Source organism: Varanus komodoensis, unplaced genomic scaffold (genome assembly GCF_004798865.1).
Source record: "Varanus komodoensis strain SLA01 unplaced genomic scaffold, ASM479886v1 scaffold6_4, whole genome shotgun sequence".
In the NCBI taxonomy this organism is placed as follows: Eukaryota; Metazoa; Chordata; class Lepidosauria; order Squamata; family Varanidae; genus Varanus; species Varanus komodoensis.
Window position 1 is genome coordinate 15533253 of NW_025336347.1, and position 17155 is coordinate 15550407.

General features: G+C 42.9%; 1 protein-coding gene across 4 annotated transcripts in view; it reads right to left on the bottom strand.

Moving 5' to 3' along the window:
- The window catches only part of PTPRG (protein tyrosine phosphatase receptor type G), a 634931-nt gene extending 620429 nt beyond the window's left edge, over positions 1–14502 (bottom strand). For 3 of the 4 annotated variants that reach the window (XM_044451810.1, XM_044451808.1, XM_044451807.1), the window contains exon 1: positions 14141–14502. In XM_044451810.1, coding sequence (XP_044307745.1) covers positions 14141–14225 — 85 coding nt within the window. In that variant the 5' untranslated portion in view covers positions 14226–14502. The remainder of the gene's footprint in view (positions 1–14140) is intronic. The other variant, XM_044451812.1, reaches the window with a different exon arrangement.
- Between the last annotated feature and the right edge of the window lie 2653 nt (positions 14503–17155).

The following is a 17155-nucleotide window of genomic DNA, read 5'->3' on the forward strand; positions in this document are numbered from 1 at the left end:
AGAAGGACCCTGACCCTAACCCTTTCAACAGAAAGGATCATGAGACTGCAGCTTATAAAATTTAATAACATTTCTATATTATTAATACCATTATTATTTCATTTCTATACTGGCCCACAGCTGAAGCTCTCTGGGTGGTTTACAACAATATTATTTACTTATTTATTTATTTATTTATTTATTTATTAAAACATTTTTATGCCTTTTCTGCTAAAAAGCTGTCAAAACTGTCCAAAGATGTAAAAATTAAAGACATGCAACAGTAAAACCAAGATTGCTAAAAGTATTTTAAAAAATTTTTAAAGGAAACATACTTGAGAAAAATACAGTATGACCTTCAACAACTCTTTTCTACTTTTGTTTGTTTGGGTATCTGGGCTGCATGTGTAGCTGCCCACCTTAAAAAAGTGGCCAATTTCACTATATCTACATTATTCTCCTCATGCCAATCCTTTCCTCAGTAGCTATAGCCTATTCTCCTTGTACGCATATTCCCCCTTCTACCACATTCACACACACCAAAGAATGTTGGTATTCTTTAAAACAGAACAACCCAGTAAAAGTCTGAACAAAGGAATTTTGCCAACACTGGCTGAGATTAGATTTCCACTGCAGACAACTCTAATTTGAAATGCAAATTTCAGAAGTCCTGTTCATCTTAATGGAGATTTACTCCCCAAAGCGTGTGCATAAAAAAGGAATATTTCAAGGGCTAAGCTATGGACATTCTCTTCCATCCAGGCAACACAGTCACCTTTCCCAACCGGATTAGCTCCCAGTATTTTGGGCTATAACTCTTTTAGCATTCTTAACCTAGCCATTGGCCGTGCTCACTGGCACTGCTAAAACTTGAAGTCCAGAACATGAAGGAGTGCCTGAAGGAGAGTCTCCTTCCATGTGTGCCCTCCCACCCCTTAAGATGTGGAGCAGAGGCCCTTCTCTAGGCGCCCTCCTTGAAGGAGATTAGGAGGGTGATTACCCGGAGAAGGGCCTTCTCTGCGGTGGCACCCCAACTGTGGAATACGCTCCCCAGAGAAGTTCTGGTGCCATCACTTTATTCTTTTCAACATCAGGCTAAAACCTTTTTATTTTCCCAATATTTTAAGGTCTGATTGTTATTTTAATATGGGTTTTATTGTTGACTGGTTAAGAATTTGATTAGGATTCTATGTTTTATTTTATTTTTGTCTTACTTTTAAACCGTCCTGAGACTATAGTAAGGGACAGTCTAAAAATGTTTTAAATAATAAACAAACATCTGAATGGCAACAGGTCGGAAAACAGACAATAGGCAGAATTACTTGGGACTTGTAAATTAAAACATGTTCATTTGACACAAAACCAAGTCTCTCCACCCACAGCCCAGACAACAGATGCACCAAAGAACAAACGTTATTCGTAAAAACCTTCCAACCAAAGATAACTGTGAATTTATTCACAGTAAATAATAGAGGAACACTTCTAGGATGCATTAACAATGCAGTAAGAAACAATTTAAACACAAATCAACAGTTTCTGAAAATACTGTCACGGAGCCCATACGATTTAACACTTACTTAAACAGTTAAAGAATCAGAAAAGGTGTTGCACTGGAATACAAACAGACATACATGAGCCATATAATCTGATGCAAGACCCTTGGGCACAGAAGACAAGGAAAATAAACAAGTAATTTTAGAATCCCAAGGACTCCATTAGCTATTCTCACCAATTAGAATATGATGCAATATCCATCAACAAGTAGGTCCACATTATCATTCTGAAAAGTATATCTGGAATATTTAATAACCACATTTTCCTGCAATGAGATGATCCTTTTTTCTTCATTTATCAAACACACACACACACACACACACACACACACACAGGTCCTTCACCAGACACATGGATAAAGTTTGCAGAGGGAATGAACAAATCTTGACAGCAACTCTAGACTGCAGGTCTTGTTTTCTCTTGTTCAGAAAAGCTAAGAAATGTGACTCTTTTAATCAACACAAAATATTTATATCCCAACTCTCTGTGCCCAGGGGGCAATGCTTCCCTGAAACAGTTAACACCCAGTATAAAACAATAAGTAAAAGGATAATAATTATTAAAAAAACAGAAGGTAACAAAAAGAATGCCCACATCTCCCCCAGACAATAAAATATCTATACATACCCTACTAGCTATCTTCTGTTAGAAAGAAATGCTTAGAGGCCATAGAAATGCCTAGAAGCCTGGACCAACATAGGTATTTGTTATTCATCCTCTGGGACCAAAAATCATTGGATGGAAAATTCTATTTTGACCCTATCAGTGTGGCTCTGGGATTCCGAATATTACCATAGGAGTGAGGAGAATTGTAAGAGCAAAGCAGATCCTATCTACACTATTGCAATGATGCTTCATCTCCTGTTGCTTAGCTCTAAGCATCTCCTTGCACAAATGGAAGCACTTTGTGCATGTGTGTGTTTGTGTGTGTGTCCGTGCACACACATACATGTACAGATTAGTTTTCCACTCCTGTTCCTGATCCAAATGCCACAACATTCCTACACCTTTCTGGCATGGAAAATAAGCAAACGGATCTTTCAATCCAAGACAGCTGGTTTTTGCTCAACAAACTTTATAAACCATCTACACTACATAGTTTTTTCCTCCAAAAAAAGTTATTTATGGAAGTAAAAAATAAACTAAAATTTAAGTTTCCTTAGATAAAACTAGTCTTTCCCCAGAATAATTTAGATGTCAAGATGTCTGTGGGCAATAATACAGAAACAATCTAAGTCTTATTATGTGTGGCCACACAACGGACTCCTGTTTTGGTCTGAGCAAAAGGGATTGTATCCGTATTTCTTCCTCTCAAAAGTGCAGAGGGAGGAAGGGACTTGTACAAATGTCTATTTTGCCTGCAAGAAAAGATGTGATAAGGCAGTTGATTCAACTCTCCAAGAGGAAAGCTGTCAGAAGGCCCTTTTAAGAACATTCTATCAAGCAGATAGACATGTTCTTCATGAGGAAGAGGAAAACAAAATCAAGCCCAAAAAAAGACAAAACAAAACCATCCACAGCTGCTACATGATGAAATATCATTTTTGCTGTTAAATACTAGTGTATTTTGCTCTTAAATACTGTATAGTTCATCTTGGCTCAAGGCCTACATTTAATCTACATGTATAGAGAAGGAATTTTTCAAAGCAGTTTTACTAGGCTAAATACAAAAACCCGCCAAACACCATAGAATTCCCGTGTGTGAATTTTCTACATTATGAAAGAAATGCACCCTTTAAAAAGACCAGTTGTCAAAGCACATACAAATACAGCTGAGCATGACGCCCCGCCCCGGCCAGTATTTACTGCCACATGTACTCAAAACAGAACAGACGCATTCACCACAAATGAGATGTCAGGGCTGACAGCAGGTGCATGTTGCAGCCAGTTTCCTAATTCTATGAAATGGTTTATCTTCCCAATTACTTGACGCTTAAGAATTCAGCTTCTCCAATTACTAAGCAAGCTGTGTGGTTATGTATTCTCCAATATCTAGATTCTGCCTCAAAACTTCTGTTTGATTTGAAAGCCAGCTCATTCCATTGTGCCAAATCCGTTCCATGTATTGCATGGGCTGAATTTCCAGGTACTCAGGTGGTAAGCCCACCTGCCAGGCTGCAGAGAGGGGATCCTACACTCTGTTTGCTCCCGCACCACCACTCTTTCCAGCCACCATGGAAACAATTCCTGCTTCCAAATGTGACTTTGGGAAGGAAAGGGAGGTATTCTGGTGGACAGAGAGAACAAGGAGGAAGAGCCCCGGATGGGCTCAGAGACCCCATCTAGTGGGGAAAGCATGCAAAAGGAGAACAGTGAAGTGAACATCATGCTCCTCTGAACTGCTGGTAGCAGCCAGGCAAGACAGAGGAATCTTGGAAGCTTCCGAATTGAGAGGCGGCCTTCTTGGATTCCTCAAGCCCAGTCTTCTCTGACCGAGTGCCCTCCATATGTGCTGAACATGACTCTCAAGCTAGGGATTCACAAAACATTGTGATTATAGAGCATTATTATAAAATATGTCTAGTAACTGTATTGCACACCTGTTAGCTAAGTAAAATGTACAATTCTGTTTCCCTGACACTGCTGGCACTGTATTTGCTATGGCAGACTTTAGTCACATATGCTGCACAGTTATGCTGCAGTGTTAAGCCTGTTTGCAAGGAACAAGATAACACTATCATCACAGGATCAGGAATGTCACTGTTTCAGGATATGAAAGGATGTCTTGAACAGGTAAATGTCAAGTAACTTGGTAGTTAATAGTGCATCGAATATTAGCTGCAAATCCCACCCCAGAAAACATATAAAGCTACCTTAGTAGTAAAATCGTGCCAAGATATTTGGCTGTTCGCATTTCTGAAAAAAAAAGTATCAATTCATACATGAGCAATTAGTGCTCTACTCTGTTTTTTAAAATGATCTGTATTAATTAACTACAGGAAGGCAAATTTTCCTCAAGATAATGCTGCAAAAGTTTGCTTTTGAACATTAAGAGACATGTATATTATTGATATGTTGCCTATTCCCACAACTCAGAAATACTCTGAAGAGTAAAAATGAGAGGTAAGGACTTTTAATATATATTATATAGTGCACTGTACATAATATATTCTAAGATTTACAATAGCAACAGCAAGTTTAAAAAAAAGAGTCAAGGCTTGCTGCTTAAAAGCTGCATAAAATTAAGCCTTGCCAAGAAAAAAAAAAAAAGATTGCAAGCAGGAATACATAATCATAAAGAATCACAGCTTGGCGTGAACATCGCAGCAATTAATAATATATTTCTCAGTAATAAAGTGAAAACTGTAGTAACTTAAAGCAAACAGAAATTAGACTCACTCGTAATTTCACCCATTATAGACTTCAGCATATTAGAGACAAATTTTTATTACAATACCCTTAGGCTCAGAAACTGCTGCCTGGCCCAAACCAACAACTCCACACCAGATCACAGGAGATGGTATCCTAACATTGAATCCAAAAGCTGCAGCATGGCCTTGACCATCTTAGGACAACTGTTTGCACTTACAGGTTGTTCAGAAGAATACACACTTGTGTGCACAGAGGGGCAGGTTCAAGTGAAATGCACAGGACTTTCTAGGCAAGGTCACAGGTGCAAACTAATAAATATTTTAAGTAAATCTGCACAGTTCAACAGAGGAAAGAAAGACTGGTTCACATGTTACTCAGGGGCTAACCTAAATTCACAACCAAGTTTCCAGTCAAAGTGGATTACAGCGAGTCCTGCCGCCCTGACACGTGCACTTTGTCTGCCAGATTCACACGTTTGACACTTATATACATATCTGCAAATATCTGGTCATGTACACAAGCCTTTTTGAGCCTGTTTCTCAGAAGAAGTGATGACAGCTTATTTTCCCCCAACACAATCCAGGGAGGATTCGTATTATTGCCCTTTGCAATGCAGCTTTGTGTCAGGCAAACCTGACCAGAAAAGGCTTCCTGTTGTATTTAACAAGCTCTGAAAGAGCCCATGGGCTCTGGGTGGCTTGTTAACCAAGACAACAAGACATCACTGTCAGGTTTGCACAGCAGAAAAAGGCACATTGCAAAGGATAATACACTTAATCCTGCCAACTGGGCACGCAAGTGCCTCATGCAGACCATGGTGGAGTATTAACCACCCTGCAATTGTGCAAACCAGGTCACACCCTCTAGCTGGCCACGTCCAGGAATGCATAGTGTAGTGAGTCCTGCAAAGTTTAAATATGTCCGTGGCTTGTTAACCAAGACAACAAGACATCACTGTCAGGTTTGCACAGCAGAAAAAGGCACATTGCAAAGGATAATACACTTAATCCTGCCAACTGGGCACGCAAGTGCCTCATGCAGACCATGGTGGAGTATTAACCACCCTGCAATTGTGCAAACCAGGTCACACCCTCTAGCTGGCCACGTCCAGGAATGCATAGTGTAGTGAGTCCTGCAAAGTTTAAATATGTCCATATTGGTCTTCCAGATTTTCCTGATGTATTTCAATTCAAAACTTTGTTCAGATGCAGAACTCAAGAATGCCACCCTTAATGAATGGGTGCGCTTATGGGGGCCACCTTCAAACCAGGAAGTCCCTTGAATTCACTGGTCAGTCTTAGGCAAGTCCTTCCCTCAGCTGTTGCAATATTGCCTTGCTTTACCTGGTTGCAAGTTCTGCAACTATATAGTACAAGTAAAACACGCAGAAGGCCTAGAAGCACTTGGCTTTATCTTTCATAAAGCTTCTGGATGCTTCATGGCACATACTTCTGGGGCTACAACAAGGGGAGCCTCCATACTGATATCGGTGCTGGAATGCCAGTCAAAGGCCTGGGTGCCCCCATCAGAGTACTAGTTTAGTTGCAGCTAATTTTATCAACCAGCCAAAGAGAAATAGCATGCTGGTTGTGTATAGTTAGATACACACAAACTTCAAAAACTGAGTAAGGTTAACATTTAATAATCTAATATTCTTATACTAGTTATCTTGTTTTGTTTCTTATAACTTGTGGTTCCGTGTCATGTGTATGTGTTCCCTGATGTGTATTAATCCCTGATGCCCATCTCCTCATTTGTCCAGCTAAGAGTTTCTAGTTTCTAAGAGCAACTGGCAAAAAAGGTTCCGTGGAGATGGTACCACTGTGGAGAAGGCCTGGTCTGGTCCATCTCACAAAGGGGCTTTGGCTAAGCCTTGATCTCAATCAGAAGGATTAAGCACACAAGAAAAGTTCTGCCAGATCAGCTCAAGGGCCTACCTACTCCAGCAAGCGCTCCCCCACAGTGGCCAACCTAAAAACACACAGAGAAGATAACAAGGGCAACAGCCCTCTATCATGCTTGTTCCAGACAAACTGTATTCAGAGATGGCTGGAGATATCATACAGTCATCATGAATAGGAGTCATAAACAGCCTTCTCCTCCATGAATGTGTCTGACCTTTTAAAGCCATCTAGGTTGGTGGTCATTGCCGTATTTTACAAAATCACATGGATGCTGCTAGGCACATGGATGGTCAAGCTCCTAGAATTCTGTTATCTCTTAACTGAAAAGTTCCAACTAGTTCTTCGAAGCAATTTAAGCACAGCCACAGAATACTTACAATCAGAGCTAACTAACATCATTTCCAAAAGCCACCTTAAGGCAAAGTGGAACTCTGACCATACCATGTGAAATCATAGAGAGTCTTTAATAAATGAATACAAAAAGCAAGACTAGAAGTGGTGTGATTTTTATAATCCAAAACTCTGATTAAAAATGCACATGAAAATATAAAAACAGCCAAATCCTATTAACAGAACTTCAGACACTTAAAGATTTACAAGCATTTCTGAAGTTTGGCAGACAGTGCACAACAAGCTCACTGATACTAATTTCTTTCTTCTCAGGTGACTTCACAACTTTTCAGCATTTTATTTGTTCCAGCCAAAATATCACATTGGGAACCACAGCAAAAGGTGATGTTAACTCAACATCAAGCCACAGTATTAGATTACTTATTCAAATCTATCACTTTAAAACACTTATTTTCCCAATAAGTTACAAAGCTGATGTTGATGTTTGTTTGTCTTTAAGTCTACCAAAAACACAGAAGGAGAAAAAGAAATAGCACTAAGCAAGGAAATGTGATCCTACAAATACTCTGCTCCTAAAGCAAACATAACTTTCTTCCACATTAAGTGCTTTACAAATGTGAGGCACATAACATGGAAACTCTACCCCCAGTATGCGGTTGCTTTATTTTTTTCTGAGACTGGCAATATTTTCATTTGGTCTTTGAATGTGCTGAAATTCTCTTTCTCTTCCCTTCCTCAAAACAGCTTTACTGCATCTGTTAAGATACGCAGCTTCCAAGAATGCTTAAAGGTTTCAAAAGCTACATCCTGGCATCATTAGCTGTAAAACCAGTTCCTGTAAACCTGTTAGTGGATATCAAAATTCTCCTCTCGGCTTTCCTTCTGAAGCCTGCTAGCCAGCTCATCTACCACTGCCTGGGAAAGAGAAGAGAGACATTTGACATTCTTAATCTACAAGGACTTCATTAGACACTTCCAGAAATATAAAGTATGGAGTGGAAAAGGCATTCAAAAGTACAGCCATCATTAAAAATGTAAGCTGTGTCATCTCCATGAAACTAAAGGACTTACACAAGACTTGGAGGGCCCTCTCCTGTACATTCCTTACTCCTTCAAAGATAAGATCAACACACACACACACACACACACAACCCTAAATAAAGCAAATTATCAAACACATTTACAAAAGAGACACTTAAAGTGCAATCCTATGCCTGTTTAAACAGAAAGAAGACCTACAACAAAATCATTTAAATGAGAGCATCTGCAATTTTCAGGACAATTTCTATTGAAACGTGAACAGAAAGATATAAAATCAGGCCTTTAAAACCTTACTGGTACACTAGTTAAAACCACATCCTAACCCTAACCTAAAAGTGCAGAAGATAGTGTTGCAGTAAGTATTTCACACATACACCCAAATGTCTACCACAATGTTAGGTGCACTTAAAATTTACAGATTCCAATGGATGCAAGTGCACAGATTATGGCCTCTATATTACCACTCTCAGTTTTTGAAGAGAAAACAGACCATTTCACATTTAGGTCTAAATTATGCACTTCAGGTTATTAACTCTTATATATGGTATCCTATTCAGTGCACCACTCATAGGGTTCCCTGATGCCAGGGAGAGTCAAGCACAGTTAACCATGTGCTGTGACTAATTAGTCTCAAGACTGCAGGTATTCAGGTTCTGTTGGAACTTTGTGACCTACTAAGTGCTCCAGATAAAGAATGCCATATTTCTCAACTTACAAATGTATACCCTACTCTTTAGCCCAACAGGTTCTCAGAGAAGTTTACAACACTTAGTGGCATGACAGTCCTGGTCCTCAGCCTTAAAACCTACGGGGAAGAAAAAAAGAAACTTTGACATTAATAGCCATGTATTGTTAAATACCGTTATTCTTTCTAGGTGCTGTTCAGAAAATCAAATAGATGCTACCTATGGGTGCATCTGCTCAGGAAGAGAGATTGACTATAGACAGAAATGCTACAATACAAAGCATGGCCAAGGAAGTATGCATAGGTTCATATTAAGAAATGCATGTCATGGCTCACTTTTCATGAAATATGATTAACATTCCTTGATGCTCACCTCAAGAGCAAACGTATCTGCAAAACACTCTATTATGTACTGGCTGGATTCCCATTTCAAGGTTCATAGCATGCCTGTGCAATCGGCTTGGGCACACCCACTACAAGTGAAGTGTGAGCAGCTGAACCAGCCATGGACCTTTGAACCATTCTGCTTAGCATGATACATGAACCTAGACCTCTGGCTTGTGTCCCACTACAAGATAGAGTAATAACCTACAGACTAGCCCATTCTACTTGCAACAGGAATGATCAAGCGGTACTTACAAGCATGCTGCTCATAAATGCTCCAGAAGACCCTAGCTTACTGGGATGTGTGAACTGCCCCATTTATTATTTAATTAATTATCTTTATCACATTTTTAAATTTACTTTTTATTATTTAGGCAGAAATATACATCAAGGACATAGCCAAAATAATTCTGCCAGTACAATAAATCTACAGCATAATTCTAGACAGGTTCACCCACAATAAAGGTCCTCATAAGTTTCACTGGAACTTGCTGCCCAGTAAGTGAGCACAGCATTGCAGACTTCGATGCCTTTTCCCATATTTTGCCCTTGCAATTAAGGCACTAATCTACTTTTAAAACTTAAAACCATTCTGCTTGGTTTGCTTTACACAAGATGATTCCTTGGGTGCTCCCTCCTCTGACTTTAGTAAATTATTTAAATATACGGCCCTCATGATACTTTTCTTCCACAAATGTAAGGGGAAGATGGGGTCTTTATCTCCAGTATCACACTGAAGTTCAGAAATGGTCAAGTCTCTCAGTTTTTCCAAAGCACAGCACAGCTATACCAGGAATTTAGTCCTAGGCTCCAGGGAAAGACTGTGGTTTTTCACATTTACCAGAGGGGTGCCAAGAGAGTGATCAGGCTGAATGTAATGAGCAAGAATACTATCAAATGATTTGATACTCACTCTGTCTACCAAAAAAATAGCACGTCACTGCAATTTGACGTGTACGGACCCCAGATGATGTACAAAGAATCCTTACTTAACATTCTAACCCGACCTCTCTGCATCCACTTGTTTTCCAGATGTGTGGGACTACAACTCTCTGTATCCCTAGCTAGCTATTATCTTCCAAAACATCTGCGAAGAATTAGGTGTGGGGTTTTCTAATCCATTTGAATCTGGAAAAAAGAGCAAAGCACTAACACTGAAGTACAACCTATGAAAATGCCTTATACAGACAGCATCAGTCCATTCCTGCCATCCATCTAGCCCAGTGCTGCATAACTCGGCTTGCAGCTATTCCCCAGGTCAAGGCCTCAAATGCTGGTCTTTCCCAGAGCTGCACTTAGAAATCTTTTCAACTAGCAATGCAATGGATTGAAGCTGGCACCTTCTGAGTGCAAGGCGAGCATTCTGCACTGTGTAACAGCTCCTCTCCAAGTCAAGAGCCATAAAACTTCCTCACAAGATGTTGTTTGCCTTTGAACAAAGCTGTACAAATATCCTCTATCAGCTTCCACACTTAAAATTGATCTCTTCTTTACCCATTATTGCCATTAAGTGCCATTTAACCGTTCACCTTCTAAAGTGGATGCCACATGTAAAATGCAAGCAAGATGGAACTACTGAGGTCCGTAATGCACAGGGTTACCCAGTTCAGATTTCACTGAAATAAATTCACTGCTCTTACAACAGTGTCATATTAAACTTACATCAGTGCTTGTTTTCTTGAAGCGTTCCCACAGCCTGCCTCCTAGATGTAATTACTGTACAATATATATCAGAATCAGAAAGAAAAGGCTTCACTTGGAAGGATGAAATCGAGAAGAAATCAATACAAAGAAGATAAATGTTCCTTCACAAGAGCTGCAGAATTTCAAACAGAGAGAAATTTCAAACCCTCTTCCCTCTTCTTTTTCTCCCTCCCTCCCTCCCTCCCAATTAAATTATTTGCTTTGTCTGAAGAAGCTGATAGAAGCAATAGTTCAGATATGACCAAACTATTGTAAGGACATCTGGTTTTGATCTTTTTACAGTGTAGTCCTGCGCATGTTTACTTGGAGACAAGTCCCATAGTATTCAATAGGGCTTACAGTCTGGTTAATGTCTGCACAGGACTGCAGCCTCTGTTAAAAAAAATACCTTTCTCTCCCCCCCCCCATACCCCTAAACTTTTATTTGAACCTATAAAATGATCCAGGATAAAAAATGGCCTCAAAAAGGTCAATGTCACAAAACTTTCTGCTTTTAATCATAGCTATAAAGAGTCAGTGATAAAAATATTAAAAGCCTAATAAAGCAACCTGTAGCATGGAGCAGAAGTTGCATTAGAAGTTTGTAACAGGAGAAGATGTCGATGGGATAGGGGAGAAGAGGTGAAAATGCTTAGTCACATTCCAAATTTAACAAAATTTGTACTTTTAAAAACATGGCACAAGAAGGTGAACCTAAACATACATGGGAGTGAGAAAGCCCTGTTTACTTCAGGGAGTCTTAATTCAAAGTAAACATGCATACTCAGATCATTCTCCATTCTTCTGAACCACAAAGGGCCTTGCCTACTTGAAGCCCATTTAGACTACAGTCCTTTTTACTTTACCTGGGAGTAAGTCCAACTGTACTCACTGCTGAGTAGACATCTACAGGGATTGCACTGTTAGAAGATCAAGTCAACCAGGTAAGGTTTAAAGCTTTACCAAAAGAAAAAAGGACTGGAAGTCGAAAATAGATGCTGCATAGAACAGGCAGGAAGATTTTCTTCAGACACATTTTCCAGCCACTCATCCCACTGTTCAAATAATAAAAATTAAAAGGGGTGAAGACAACATGGAAACAATTTTCCAGAGAATTGTACTTTGGGCATTATCTAAACACTCTTAGTGACATGTGGGTGAGCTCCAGACACTCATCCTACGAGCTGCAGAATGTGATATGGTGCTGAAATTAAAAGCAAAAAGCAGATGATAACGTCATGCCATCTATAAAACAGGAATGGGTTAATATGAAATTTAAGAACAGCTCTTATCACAAGATCAGTGTGCATATGTTGGGGGACTTTGGGGATATATGCTGAATATAATCCAGAAGAGACAGAAGCTCACCAGTGCCTCTACTGGTCCATCTGTGTAAAGTGGATGGGAGGGGGCAAGAGAAAAGTGCGCGCACACACACGCATGCACACACACTCTCTCACAAAAACTCCTCGGAGCTTCCCTGACATTTTTAACTTTTCTCAGCCCCAAAGCTCAGCTTGCAGAAGGAGGAGCAACTTTGCTGTGCTCCGTAACTCCTAGAAAATCTTATTTTTAACTAATGCTTCCGCCATGCCAAAGAAGGCTGGAGCAAAGACCACCTCCCCCCATGCCAATTAACACAACACATCAAGGAACTGTTGGTTCGAGCTAATGCCCAGCAGCCTGGAATGGTTCTGGGTTTACTCAGTTGTCCAGAACTGCCAAGACAGGAAAAGCTGGTGCAAGGTTTTACACCAGCCGTTATTCATCATGTGAAATTTCAGAATCCCTACTTTTCCTCTAGCTCCTGAAGCAGGATCCAATCTTTCTCCAACCAGATCCTAGAGTGGAAGTTTCCCACACCCCTATCAAGGTCAATGATGTGACACTATCCCAGTTTCTCTGAATAAAGGTCTACAGAACTGCTGCAGGTGGACACAGGCAGTCAGGAAGGTGGCATTGTATCTCTCTGTGTGTGTAAGCTCGTTATTTCCACAACACTACTGGCAAAGGATGAAAATGGATGGGGGGGGCAGTCACCCAGGTGGCATGGCAGGAGTGCACTGCCTATGTGCACACATCCTTTGGCACAGAATAAGAAAGGTTTGCCCACACCCCAGCACACACACCGCTGGCATTTATACCCTGCGATGCCCAGGCTCTGCCTAGCGAAGCACTGCACCAAATCCAAGATTTCAGCAGGGCGAGGGAAAGGCTAGGGGAAAAAAAGAGGGAGAGTGTGAGTGTGTGTGCGCGCGCCCGCGCGAGTGCACGCGGGCGCGCGGGCGCAAAGGGGGAGGAATTCCTAATCTCTTCTCTTTCGACAAAAAATAAATGAAACCATGAAAATAGCACCACGGTAAAAGAATGAGAGGGAGTGGAAGTTCCAAATTAGGGAGTTTCTCTGACTGTCCTACAGTTCTCTCAATCCTGCAGTGTCCAAACAGTTTTTTAATGTTTATTTAATTCTATTTTGGGGTGGAGGGGATTACATGCGGCTGCTAAAAGGTAAAAGCTACGGCGAGAGAATAGGCGGCGGCAGCAAGTACTGAAGTGGCAGTCCTAGTGGATATGTATACACACATACACAAGGTTGAGGAAGGGAGAAGCAGAGCCAGCGGGCACAAGCACTCACACTCACAGAGGCAGAGATGGATGGGATCACACCGCTACACACTTAGCACAGCAGGAGGGAAGCCGGAGTCTCTCCCATTGATTGCCACAGATGAAGGGCTGGAGGACGGAAAGAAATAGGGGGAGGAAAAGGGCGGCGGGGCGCGGGGGTGTACTTGATAGTGCAGATGAAGAGAGAATCGGCAAGCAGAAGTTGTGCAGCGCTAATGGGGTTGGGAAAGGATCATCCTTCCTTCCCCAAACAAGGGCGCCCGACTTGCTTCCCCCAGGCATGTCAGAGTCCCCTTTCTGCTCATATCAAATCCAACTCTCGAGACGAAAAGCGATTTCTCAGCCAGCGTGCCATACACGCCTTCCTTAGAAAGGATGGATCGGGTACAAACATTGAAGAAGAGGACAAAACAGCACACTCGCGTTCTCTCCGCCCGTGCATATCCACTCCGGCCACAAATGAGGGCGATTATAGGGGCGTGCAAAGCAAACGAAGACATACATATACACCGATTGGCACACACCGCCAGACACAGACAGAAAAAGCCGAGGTGGTGGGAAGCGCGTTTGGGGGGCCCCTTCCCCAACCTTCAATCCATCCCATATTAAGATTGCCACTCACCGGGGAAACACACCACGTAATGGAGCACGGAGATGGTGATTTTCAAGAAAAAGATCCAGCAACACGGTTGCAGTAGCCTCCGCATGTCCGAAGCCGCACATCGAAAAAAGCAGACGGGGGCTCTCTTTAAGTAGATTTAAAAATAAAAAGGACGAGGATCCCACAGACACACACACACACAGAGGGAGACACACACATATACACAAACTTGTTGGAAATTATGAAACTTGCACACTTTCCTGCCCCTCAGTTGGAAACAAAGGGAGGGAAATTATTTTTAAAGGAGGAAGAGGAGGAGGGCAGTGGTAATAATTGCCCCCTCCCGCGCACGAGTAAAAATAAAAATAAATCGGCGCGCGCAGCTCTCCTTTCTCCCTTCCCGCCGGAGTTGGACGCCAGATTTTCTGCGTGTGTGCAAATGATAAGGAGTCCCAGAGTTCAGCAGAAAGACCGCGCCAGGCCTCGGGAGCAACGCGGAGGGCCGGGGTGGGGGTGGGGGAGACTTGCGAGCCGGGAGCTCACAACTTCACTCTAACCCGCAAAAACAGCAGCGACGGCGGCAACGGCGCCGGGGAGCGGTGGATAAAGAGCGCCTCGGCTGGGCTGGGGCTCTTCATGCGGGCAGCTCCTCGGAAGGCCAAAGGGAAAACGGCATTCTTGCAAACAGCAGTAAGAGCGGCGGCGGCGGCGGAATCCTCTGCCCAGCGCCAGCGATCGAGGAGGGCTTGGAGCGGCGGCGGCGGCGAAGAGTCGTCAGGCTGCCCGAAGCAGCTCTTAGTCCATCTCGCTGCTGGAAGTTGGGGCGCCAGAGAAAGCTGGCGAGGAATAGTCAGGCAGGAGCTGCTGGAAGCTTTCCATTCTTCCATACAGGAAGTAACATGTGAGCCTGGATCCTGGCGGAGACTTTAAAGCGGAGAGGGAGAGGGAGCGGAAGGGAGAGAGAGGGAGAGAGAGAGGGAGAGGAACGGAGAGAAGGCGGGGGCGCGCAGGGGGAGGGGGGGGTCTGCCTTTGCGCGCACTCGAGGCTCTTAAAGCGACAGCGCAGCCGCCCCGTGCACCCCTCTCTCGCATCCAGTTGTGCTGGCAAGCCAGCAGAGGTGGTCTTGGAGAGGCTGCTTTACAGGAGGATCGGTTTATACACGGACGGCTCTGCTGTCACACGCACATCTCTCCTGTAGCCCACCCCCGTCCTTCCTCAGCAATTTTTCTTCATATTCAGAGGTATATTCTTGGGAGGGGGGATTTCTTTCAGCATTCTCCCCCAAGCTCTCATGCACGTCCCTTTGCACAAGACACATATTTGCACCCGGATTCATGCAGACCTTGACACCTCTCCGGAACTGGACATGCACAGGCTGTGTAGAAGGGTGGAGAAGTACCCCCCCCTTTCACACACGCGCATATACACACTCGCGCGCGCGCAAGTCCCAATCATCTGTAGTGGCTTCGTACACATACACTTTCACACTCACGCAGCCTCCTCTTTCCCGTTGGCCGCGTGTCATACGCTAGACAGCTTCCCACACGTGGCCACCCGCGCCGGAGACACAAAGGAATTCTCACTCATTCACTCTCACGTACACTCGTCAGATCACCCACACTGAATGGACAAGCTATTTTATACATCCTGATCTTACAGAAAACTGGACAAAGCACAAAGATCTGCTCTCATGGCCATCCCCCCTATATACAAACCTGTGATATGTGCACAAGCTTAGCTTCTCGTACCACCCACGAGAGACAAAATCTCACCCGCGTACACACACGAGGGCTTCCTCTCTCAGATGTGCCCATATTTTGCTTCCCTTCCCTGTCTACGTTAAACTCTTCAGGCTACCCAAGCACCTACCCCTTTGTCACACACTATTTTTCTCATTTTCGGGTACACACTTCCACGGTCGGTCGCGCGCGCGCACACACACACGCACACACAGTCACAGTGGGTGTGTGCAAGACACCATTAGTCCGTACACTCATGCACTAATGAACCGGGTATATCAACTACAGTGAATGAACACACGCGGATGTGCACTGTGCGGGAGCGCGCGGGCGCGCACACACACATCCAGAGAGACACGCACAGACAACACAAAACATACAAACAAGACCCTCCCGCGAGCGGATTCCTTCCCAGTCCTTTTGCAAAAGCAGGCCGGCTGCATCTCCCCCCCCCCCCCGCAATTCGTAACAGGAGGGGGCCTGAAGCAACATCCATGCATTTAGCACCGGGCCCTTACTAACGAGTTGGCACACAAAAGCTCGCACCTCGGCGTCGCGTTGGACGCTGTTTAGCCCTAATCCGATCCGCCACCGTAAAATAATGCAGACATATGCTCAGTCAGTCATATGCGTCTGTGCGAGGTTGATTGGATTTTCTTTCTTTCTTTCTTTTTTTTTTTTTTTAATCCAGACACCGTATTTTAGCAGATCTCAGGATTTGCGATCTCAGCAGTGGCGGAGAGGTTAAAAGAACCCATAGCTGTGATCAGAACGAGCCAGAGGCTAGGCTGATCTCCGGCAAGATAAGAGGGAGCGATTTCCTTTTTAGCCCATGCGTTTAAATAAAAAGCAATCCGGGAGAGGCGTTCTGGGGGAAATGCCTTATCTGTAATGAGTTTTGTCCCTTCCTTTAGACGGGGAGATTTTATCGAGTTTTAGTTATAAGCAGCCCAGTATTTTGCCTTTATGCTGTTCCTAACTACTGCCAGGGAACTGCTTTTTTTTCCTGATGAAATGTGTAATTGAGTCAAGATAATTTGGCATTTGTGATTTTTTAAATCGTCCTTATCTAAATTGTATCTGTTTGAAGCTACTTGTACAACTATGCCACCTTCAATACACACTGGAGTATGTTTTATTTAATTTTTTTAAATCACAAATTATATATTTGTAATGGAAATCCTCAAGAGTATTTCCAAGACCAGGTGTTGCTTTACCAAACAATTGTCTGAGAAATCCAAACATTCTGAGCAGGGGAAAACTAGAAGTGTTTCACAGTGAGTACCCTGCATGTGG